This window comes from Epinephelus fuscoguttatus, linkage group LG21 (genome assembly GCF_011397635.1).
Source record: "Epinephelus fuscoguttatus linkage group LG21, E.fuscoguttatus.final_Chr_v1".
NCBI lineage: Eukaryota > Metazoa > Chordata > Actinopteri > Perciformes > Serranidae > Epinephelus > Epinephelus fuscoguttatus.
Window position 1 is genome coordinate 21,446,107 of NC_064772.1, and position 11,189 is coordinate 21,457,295.

The 11,189-nt window shown below is 40.7% G+C and overlaps 1 protein-coding gene across 1 annotated transcript; it reads left to right on the plus strand.

The window, feature by feature from the left end:
- The first annotated feature begins 6,125 nt into the window (after positions 1-6,125).
- On the plus strand, positions 6,126-8,205 carry bhlhe22 (basic helix-loop-helix family, member e22). The gene has a single exon (XM_049565039.1). It carries the CDS (start codon positions 6,416-6,418, stop codon positions 7,220-7,222), a length of 807 nt encoding a protein of 268 aa, XP_049420996.1. The 5' UTR covers positions 6,126-6,415; the 3' UTR covers positions 7,223-8,205.
- The last annotated feature ends 2,984 nt before the right edge of the window (positions 8,206-11,189 follow it).

Here is an 11,189-nt window from a genome sequence, read left to right on the forward strand (position 1 = left end):
GCTGGTTCCCCCATTACAAGTCATCGCCTGCCCTCTTGTGGTGAAAATCGAAAACACTGTTCATCTGGATGCATGAGATACATTTAAAATGTTGAAAAATAGTTGAATGAATTACACTGTGACTAATTTTATCAGTCTGACCTCGGGAAACCTGCAAAAGAAATAATCTATTATAATTTCTAATGCATTTAAGGCTTTTCAAATAAATACTTAAATATGTTGTGCCTCCACTTTCGGGGGGGGGGGGGGGGGTAAGATGAAACAACATGTCACATGCCACGCCATGCCATTTTTGTGCTTGTAATGCAGTCTGACAACCCTTAAAGTTTCAGTGTGTAAGATTTAGGGGGATATAGTTGTGTCTAGCAGTGAGGATTGCTGATAACAACCAGCTCAAACTTCTCCCTGCTAGAATTCCTTCAGTATTCATTGTTCATAAGGTTTTTACTGGGAGCCGAGTTATCTGCAGAGGTCTTTCCTCTCTAAAACAAACACACCTGTAGATTTAAGCCAGTAAAAACACTGAATAAAGTAGCTCTACATTACAAATCAGTCTTTCTCCAACGCTGTTAGGCATGTCAGAGACAGGCTGCTCGCTCACCACCTGCTTAAGATGGAGACATTCGAGAGGTTTTCACCTAGGTGTCGAATTATCTGCAGAAGTCTCTTCTTCTCCAAAACAAAAGCACCAGCAGTCTCATTTATAAACACTGCGCACGCACAAAACGAGGCCTGAAAGAGGCGCACGCCACTTCCCACAGAAATGTTGGGATCTATAAAAACAGACTTGACGGGAGAAACTTTGACCCATGCTTATGAACAATTTGGAGACTGGAAATTAGCGACACAGATGGCGAGGTGGAAGCCTGAGTTTAGAAATTGGCAAATATTTTTTGGCGCAATCCATTTTTTGCTTTTGTCCGTATGTACATTTTCAGTATAGATCCTATGACCACTGATGATTGAAGCCAGTAAAAACACTGAATAAAGCAGTTTCACATTACACATCAGTGGTTTTCCGATGTTGCTTGTTGCAGACGGCCCTGTCTGGAGCCAGTGTTTGGCTTGTCTGTTCTGGGCTACTGTAGAAACATGATGATGCAACACAGCAATCTCCATAAACGAGTACTCGCTCCCTATGTGGATACAAACAGCTTATTCTAAGGTAATGAAAACACAAGGATTCTTATTTTCAGGTGATTATATACTAGAAAAAAAGACTTCCTATATTCCATCTCTCCCCTTAAATCCTACACACTGGACCTTTAATACACTATAAATCATGTTGTCTGTGTGGAAGCTTCATTAATGGTTCGCACACTTCCTGTCATGCTCCTGTGTCTAAACTTCTCTTTTGTCCCGCTCTAAATTGATGCTTGTTCTCTTTTCTAACACAGTTTTGCCTTCAGTGGTCTCTTCATTACCAAAGTGCTGACAGACTGTGGCTGTAATGGCTGTGGCACCGTCCTGGCCCATCTTGTCTCATTAGCCGGACCTGATTGGCCATGAAGGTGTTCTCTTGCTGCCTTAGGATAAAGCGACTGTCTCGGCCACTCGTTAGATCATAACTCCTCAAGTATTCTGCCCTGATGGCCTCTCATGGAGCCTCAGCAGAGAGACTGAACATACGCTAATTGAAATATGCTGGAAAAGGGGTAAGACATTGACCTTGAACGTGCTGAGCAATTGTGTTTGAGATGCAGCTGCAGAGAACAGCTTTGACAGGAACGCTCAACACCTAACATGGTGAAAATATAATGTGAATTCAGCATGAAATCACAAGTTACTTAGAGATGTAAATGCAGCTGAAGACTTGTGTGGATCGGCTCCATCTAACAGCTGCAGTGGCGCCCCCAGAAAGCTTTCATAGGGGTGGTGAGATGGGGCATGTGAAAATCACCAAAACTAAAAGCCATAATTGAGTTTCAAGAATTATGTTATAATGTTTAAGTATATAGACGAGTTAAGGAATCATATATTAATATACTTAGGTTTCCTGTTACTAATTATCTAACATACGCATACTAACAGCAGTGCAGTTAACATCTTGAGTTCCACAACAATCCTGTTTGAATATGTCATGTATCCGTTTACACATGTTAGTCAATGCATTGTTCTTCAAATAGGCCGGTTGTCCTTTTTTCATAAAAGACAAATAAGCAGATTTAATTTAAAGGAGTAGATTTATGGTAAGAACACAAAACATTTACTGGGAACAAGCCCTCTCAAGCTTGAGGGAGAGTCACAGGTACCCATAGAACCAACTGTCATTCAGACATCATGAGGTGAAAGTTCAAGGGACCCTTTTAAAATGGCCATGCCACTTTGGCCCTTGCCAAAATTTAGCCTAACTTGGGAGCAAAATTTGGCTCACTTCCTGACAAGCTATGCCAACATGGGTGGTGCCAGTTGATGCCCTATATTGTCTAATTTCACAAAATATACCACTAGCTTTGCGCTATCTTAAAATTAGCACGCTACAGCCTCTTAAAGACAGTTACATCAGCCTCTGATTATTTTCTCCAGGGGTGCCAGCAGTTGTATCAGTGTGTTCAAATGTTCAGCTGAACAGCTGGTATGCTTAGTTATTTCTGAGTTATTTCTTCCACTACAAGAAGGATTTTGCATAAATAATTTTCAAAACAAAGTATTATTATACTGAATGCCAAAAATTAGGTGGCCATCAGTATTGTGAAAACATGTGGTGGATAGCATCTGCCACGTGATGGAGGGTGGACACTAGACCAGTGTCACTGTTAAAAATCACTATGTGGGAGTTGGGATTTAATTGGACAGTCCTGTTTATTACACTTAAAACAAAAATGAGTCTGAACAATACTGAAAAGTGTTTCTTTAGCTTGTAATCATAGGGAAACCTGTTTTGGTGCTGTATAGCACCATTTTTTAAAGGTGCTATACAGCACATTTGTCAAATAATGCCACACAGGACCATTAGAGGTGCCACATAGTACTAGACTGTTTGAATTTTTTGAGTCTGGGTGCCCTTGAATGCTAGATAATATCACGGACAAGTAAATATGCTTGAAATGATACTTTCACTTAAAATATGAATAATAATGAATCATTTATTTCTGATGAAATGCTGGCTTAAACTATCCAGAATCCTGCACTAAATGCTTTCTGGGAAACACATTATGTTACCTTTTCAAACCTGGAATATACCTGCGCACATGCAATAAGGCTGACAGCCACTGCTTTGACGTGTTATCCTCTGGAAATGCAAGGTTTGTAGGCTATCTCAATGTAGTGTTTGAATTCTTTCCCCAGTAAGACTAAGTGAAGCTGAAGAACCAGTGACAGTGGTGCTATATAGCACCTCGACCAATGCCAAAGAACAGCTAAGGAACATTTTTCTGCGTTCATAGTAACTGAGGAAAGGACTTGTCTGTTTCCAGGGAGCTGACTTAAAATCACAGCTTGTAGGTCAACACTATTTTTTACTGAACAATTCTGTAACTGACCAGTTTTTGTCAAGATAAGTGAAATCTTGCAATGGAGTATTTTTTTTGAAGTTACAAGTCATTAACCCTCAGTTTAAAATTTTACAACAGCTAACGAGCACAAGCTGAAACTGACAAGCATGTGAACAAAGACTAAGTTGATTGTGTAGCTGTCTACATTGAAACATCTCAAAATTCTCTTCTGTTTCCCTCTTCTTGTTAATAAAGGACACACACAGATTCTGAACACAACTCTTCTCACCTTTGGCAAACTTTAACGTCTTCAGAGTGTGACATACTAAAGGAGGCAGAGCAGACTTTCCCACAAAGCTCTATTCTAACTAAACAATACGTAGCTGCCGAGGCACCATCTCAGAGTGTGGAAAAATCCGCACCATATTCACTGTGGTTTCAACTGGCATGGGTCAATTGTAATTATTGCTAAAGGTACCTTTAATATGGACATGCCATGGTAACTAGCCATGGTAACTTGGAAGTAGGAGATTTTTGCCCTTAATGCATTGCAGTCTGTATCTACAAATGGCTCCTGGGGGAGAGTAATTACTGAAATGGCTTTTTGTGCAAGAGGTGAAGAAGAATGTGTTTTTGTGCAAGCAGTTACAGAGTCTGTCACGTTGGATCTTAGTTAACTGTAGGGTTCCCTGGGCTACGCTGAACTTAAGAGACACCTGTGGAGTTTGTGTGTGACTTCTTTGTCTTTATAGCTGAGGTATAAACTGTGGAGCTATCAGCATGTTCAGCAACGCTGACAGCTCCACCGCCCACAGATGCTCTGCAGCTGTTTCTATAAACTCATATGAACCAGATATATCTCCAAAACATTTACAAGGCTTTTAAAGGAGCAGTCAGACATGTTTTTTAATTCTCAAAATAAATGCATCAGAGGCCAACAATGTCCATAACGTCCATAACACAACTCAGGTGTCTTTCATTAAACCCTTCCCTGCCTGCAAATTCACGTGCCTTCAAAACTTCATGACCCTAGTTTGCAAAACAAGCTCTCTATTATAATTCTGAGCCCAATCTGAGGTAACACATGATGCCATCAATCACAAAATTAAAAGACATTATTCTACTGTTGTCAAAGGCTGAGCAGCACCCCCTTGACAACAAGTAAATTGACCTTCATGTGTAAAACCGGTGGAGCGTCCCTTTAAGCAGCATCCCAGTTAGAGAATACATTTTTCCACTGTGCAACATTACATACTGTGCATTCTGCATCTGCTTGTTCCAAGACTTTGGTGAACCTTTATCATGCTTTTATTGAGTGAAATATTTAAACCCACAACTGCTTATGGTTACTTTAAATTAAAGACGTACAGTTCAGGTGACAAATTAAAGTTAAAACCAGCATAAATTGTCCATATGTTGCCAGAAGTACTTCCGTACGAGCTGACATTGATTCTACTGGAGGTATGAACACCATTCTTCTTTAAGATATCCCCTCATTTGGTGTTTTTATGATGGTGGTGGAGAGCGCTGTCCAACACATCTGTCCAAATCTTCAAGAGAAAAACAGGATCAACTGGGCCTGCTAGGCATTTTTACATATGCCAGAGAGCATGATTAGATGTTAATTTCTTAAACATACCATGCAATGCCTCTGTGAGTGAGCATCTGCATTTGATTTGTTCCTCCATTCATTTATTCAGGTTTCTGCTTTAATCTGTCACCTGTCTGTAGCCATCAGTTTAACATGTCACCCTAAAATTGGTGAAATATTCAGTATAATTGGAAACCTTGAGATGTTGACTGAATTTTAAAAATTTAGATTGTCTTTGTCCCTACAGTATGCATTCAGTAATGATGTCATATCTAAGGAATTGTAGCGCATTGTTAAAGCTTAGTTGTTGATCTTCATGCTGTTTGATTTTTCATAGGTGTACTACACTACTCATACCAGTAGATGGCAGTATGACCATAAGTAAATCTTGTTCCAAGTGCAGGCTCTGTTATGGGAAAACTGAGGGGACACTACAATAGTGAAACGTAAATATCTATGTACATTTTGGGGGACTTAAACTAAAAACCTGCACTCATGCAAAATTAAATTTGCTGGTTGAGGTTCTCAGACACAATATATCATCAATTTACCTCAAGTTTGAAGCAGGAACTCCTGCCAAGTTTGATAACAATAGGCCTGGTCTTTCTCTGAATTCAAGGGAAGGTTTTGGTGCCACACTTAAAAAAAAGGAGCTAAAAGTGTGACAAAAGAAAGGAAAGAGGCAAACACGCTAAACAAATAATCTATATGATTTTAAGATGTTCAGATAAACAAACTCAAGTCTCCCAAATATTAAGAGATTGACAAAAGGCAAGCATTACTTTGATTTACAACTTTTCTACTGAAACATGAGAAAATGTCACAAATAAACCACTGAAGGACGTCATTTCATGATCAGAGGGCTTTCTAAAAACACAGTTATAAAGAGCCGTGAACACGCGCGCACACACACACACATACATATACTCAAAGGGAGAGACGGAGCGCACGCGGTACTGTTTGTCATCGTTTAAATGCCATTAATTAAAACGTTAACCTGATTGGGTAGAAAGTGAGAGGGGGAGAGGGTGTCTCTATCCCAATAGGCGAATCCTTTTTAATAACCCGCCTCGAGATAATGATGTAAAAAGACTCAGGCGTCTCGTGCGTAACGAGGATCATCGTGGAGATCCGGTGAAGGTGAATCAGAGACACAGAAAGAAAGAGAGAGAGAGAGAGAGAGAGAGAGAGAGGCAGGAGAGAGCAGCACTTATTACACGAGTCTCCTCCTCGTCTCCACACCTCAGCTGACAAGTCGAGCGAGCCTGCAACTTCACCACTGACACACAACTCCACTCGTAAAGGACAAACACAGGAAGAAACTCATAGAGGCGCGCAAAGAGTTTCCAGAAGCGACCGCTGCCTGCCACAACGCGGAACCCACGAGGCTATGGACAGAAGGATGAACTTGAACGGCGGTGCAGGGGACATTTTTCACAAAACTCTCAGCGCCGTGTCCACTAAAAAAATGGACCCTTTCAGGTCGTCGGCCGGCATTGAACTACCAGCCAGAGACCGCCAGTCACCGATTAGCTGCTTCGACCAGACCGATCAAGACTCGATTCAGCCGGGAGGACTGGCAGGAGGTAGAGGGGGGCCACTGGGTCTGCCGACCGGATCTTTGTGCGTCAATTTCGGTGAGAGCGCCAACAGGACCTCGGCGGCGGAGAGCAGCGGCGGAGAGCAGAGTCCCGACGATGACAGCGACGGCAGGTGTGACATGGTCCTTCTGGCCGACGGGCGGACGGTGCCCACGGGGAAAGGAGAAGGAGGTAAGAAAACCAAAGAGCAGAAAATACTGAGGCTAAACATCAATGCCAGAGAAAGACGACGGATGCACGATCTGAACGACGCGCTGGATGAGCTCAGAGGGGTCATCCCTTACGCGCACAGCCCGTCAGTGCGGAAACTCTCCAAAATTGCCACTTTGCTGCTCGCCAAAAACTACATCCTCATGCAGGCGCAGGCTCTGGAGGAGATGAGGAGGCTAGTGGCGTATCTCAACCAGGGCCAAGCCATCTCTGCTGCCTCGATACCGGCCACCACTGCCCTCGCAGCTCCCGGCTTGGGCGCGTACGAGCAGCCGCCTGGATATCCCTTCCCCACCGGGGTGGCTGCGTCCTCCTGCCCTGACAAATGTGCCCTATTCAACAACGCCACCTCCAGCCTCTGCAAACAGTGCACTGACAAGCCTTAACTGCGCCTGACAAAGACTCAGAGAAGCACAGGAGAGAGCAGACACCACTTTTAAGAACACTTTTGGAGAGGGGAACCTGTGAGGCTACTGTTGTTGAAGTCAGTAGGCTAGAGACAAAGAAGTAATGCCGATGAATACTTTTATAATATTTACTAAATGCATTCAAAAAGCGCTTTTTTGTTCAAACAATACTTGATTGTGTATATACATCATCCTTAAAGTGCTGGTATGAATGACAGTGAAGACCAAACACAAGTACAGTAGGCCTGTATGTAAGAGTGGCTGCAAGTGTTGAGTGAGCTGTTGATCACTTGCTCTGTTATGGACCCTTTTGGAGATTTGGGTGACCTGACAACCTGCGACTTTTTCACTTAAACAGATGGACACCTTCCTGGAGCGTTAGTCCAACCTCACTTTCTGCTGCTTCCCTATTTATTTAGCGGTTTTGTTCCTTTCAGTCACCTCAGAGACATTTGCTGTTTTGCTTACTGGTTCAAGGCCTGTTTTCATGAACTTTTCTATTGAGCACGTGGAATGTCATGAACAAGGAAAAGTTAAATGAAATAGATGATATAGATAAGTCGTTTAATCAGTCAGATATTTATGTGCTAATCCAGACACTTGTTAATAGTTGCGCACGCCTATTACAATTCTTTTTTGGGGCACTGTGATATAATAAAATTTCAGAAAAATTTAGAGAACCTGACTCAAGGTGTTTCAGGTGTTTCGGTGTGTCTTTTGTAATTTATTAATTTGGATATTTATATTGGATATTTTTGCTTGCATTGCACATTGTAGTCTTTTTTCTTAGTTGCTGTATCCTTTGCGTTTTTTTCTCTTCTCACACAAGATGATCGAGGTCTTCAGATGAATCGCGTTGTCAGGTCAAGATGTGGATTACTGTAGATACTTTAGTTATTATATGAGCAAAGAGGGCCATTTGTATGTATTTCAGTGTTGAAAAGCTTTATTAAAATATTTTGAACAACAGAAACACTTCTGATTATTCATCTGATGTGAAGTTTAGTGTCAGTGCAATCAAACTAAACTTTTATTGATGAATACACACTGAAGCTGAATTTTTACTATGGCTATATAGCAAAGAAAGTAAAAGTATATTTATGTTCTTATTATAAAATTGGAACATCGACGTGTTGGGTGATGCAGCTCTTATTTGTCAGTCTCGGACTCTCACTAGTTGTCAATAATTTTCTGCTCCGTCAAAACTGATAACTTTTTCTTTTCTTGAGCTGTAAGTGACGCCAAGTCTTGGGAGCGAAGGCCAGACGTGGCTGGTGAATTTTGCCTCAAGGCAGAAAGATGTTTATGCTCTTCGAGTAAAGATAGAAAAAAAAAAACTGGCGACCTTTACTGTGATTATTAAAACGATTTCCATGACGGTGTGCTATAATACGTTAATTCGAAAACAAGTGTGTTTGAAAACTGTCGACTGTAATACCTTGCTTCACATAATGAAACACATCGTTAAGGCAATTAGAGCTCCTGAATGTGATTAAGGAATGTAATTACGACACTGTTCATTGCCGTAATTTGGTGTCTTTAATCACAACGCAGCCATCAGCTGCACTCCCATCGACTCGCCCTTTGTCCTCCTCAGTCGTCTGGCCATTACACCAAAACATTTTGATGAGGGTGAAACAGCAAAAGTGTGAAAATATTCATTAAATATATTACATTATGTCAAGCTTAAAACCAGTAACTCTACATGGATATTAATCTTTAAAACAAAGACAGGAAGTTGAACCAGAAGTGAGCACTTGAAACGCTCAGGCCAAACACTGGAGTATAGTTTCCAATTACGCACGAAGGCAGGAGGATTAAAGCCACAATAAAATGTAAAGAGCAAATAAAAACAGCATTTTTACTTCAGTCTAAGTAACTAATACCTGTCAAATAAAAAGTGAAGCTAGTGTTAAAGCTTTCAGACTTCAGCACCATGGACAGAGGCAACAGATTTTACAGGAAACATACCATGTTTTTTTTTTCCTCACCAGATGAATTCATGTTCTGCTATTTTTTTATTGTGAGGTTTGAGTCATTTAAGTATTTTTTGTCAAACTAACAGCTTTGATAAAAATGTAGAGAATCCCAGCTTTGTGGCATCAGATAGTAATCTTAATTAAATGCTGTGAGATTTAAAAATATGTAAATGCAAATGGAGATCAGACTTCTAAATAATTCTTTGTGGATGCATATTATATTTATTTCTGATTAGGATTACCAGCTAATATGTTATTTCCTTAACATTTAGTTCAAATGTGGAAACATGAAAAGTTTTAGTCGCTTATACCTGAATAAATTAAACTCAAAATATCCAAATATAATTTCAAAGCTTCAAATTTAAGACGACACAGTGCATTAATAAGAAGAAAGCATTAAAAAATAAGAAAGCTACCATATTATCAGTGTTTTCTTCTGATAATTTTAACAAAAAGATGCATTTTTTCTCTTTTTCCATATAAACATGAACAATAATGAAATTGTGCTCCTAGTTTACAACAGAGGGTTTGGGGGTTTTCGCCAGTCTCCGATCTCAGCCTTGTGTCTGTGTGATGAGCCACTCCGACAACAGGGTCATTACAGTGTCCCATTTAATCCCATCACACTCCTGAATGCCTTGGATCTCCACAGAACAGCTCTTAATCAACAACGGGAATAATCAGGAGACATCAAAACAGTTATGGCATAAAAATCCTGTCAGCAGTTCCTGTTGGACAGCATCTCGTTTCAGGAGTCAAGATATTCTAAGTTCTGACACAGAGTGTTATTTATTTTTCTTCGCTGATGTTTGGTAACTGAGACTTCACAAAAAACATTAATTATGCAATATGCATTAATGCACAAATGACTGGAGCATTTAACCCATACTAATATTCACATTAGCCCAGAAGAGGAAATTCCCCAGGGGTGAGACAGAGCCATATGCGTGTGGAAAACAGAACACAGCATCCAAATGAAAACAGACCACAACACAGAAAAATATCAGTTCAAAGGCAGAGATAATTTTGCAACCACCAAGAGGATGACAACATTTAGGTGAAGCGTCGCACGGTTAAAGTGAGACGTTTAAAATCAAATGCCATGAGATTCCTCTTGATGTGGAAACTGCCAGATACTTGGTGGTGTCTCAGCCATCGTCACAAGCTGGTGAAATGTCATGTACACACAAGGGTCTCTGAAATGTTATGTTGGTGGGTCGGCCTGGGCGACGATGTGGCACTCAGAAGTGTCATGGAAAAGAAAACTTTTCTTCAGTGGCCACCGACCACAGCCGTAACAGGCAACATCGTTTTTATTCATGAGTCTAATAAAGCTGAATCTGTCTTAAAGGCATTTACAGCGAGATTCAGGGCTCATGAATAAAAGTGGAAGATAAAAAACACCCCTTTTCATAAACCATAAAACGTCCAATTTACCATATCAAGGGCCAGCAGGGTGCCTATTCATAACACGGATGTGATGTCTGCTAAGGATGATAAACATGAAAGTCAAAATATACATAAGAGCGTTGGATTGAAATGTCCCCTTCATATCAGTAACAGGCTAAACTCTGGCAATGGATTCATCCATGCTGTGTCATACACTGTGTGTAAAGATATATGTGCTGCACTGGCTGAGGCACCAAATCAACTGCTGGGTGGTAATTCACTTTTGTCAGGCTACTGATAGCAATGCATAATGTTGTCTTTGTGTGGTGTACACACAGTGTGGGTTAATACAACTGTACAACTAAAGGGATCAATTCTGCTTTATGTTAAGTATGCAGTGATTAGTTTAAAAGCAGTGTTGATATTCAAAGTATTATGCCGCTCTCCAGGGATGGAACTTTTCCCACATTGGAGCAGTCACTTCCTTAGATCGCTTCACCATTGTGGTTTTACCAAATCAACAGTAGATGAACGGAAGACTTTATTTTTCCAAGGGTGTAGGTTTCATTTCAACATGC

Excerpts from the sequence above, each read along its gene's own strand:
- bhlhe22 (XM_049565039.1), top strand. The coding sequence starts at position 6,416 with ATGGACAGAAGGATGAACTTGAACGGCGGTGCAGGGGACATTTTTCAC.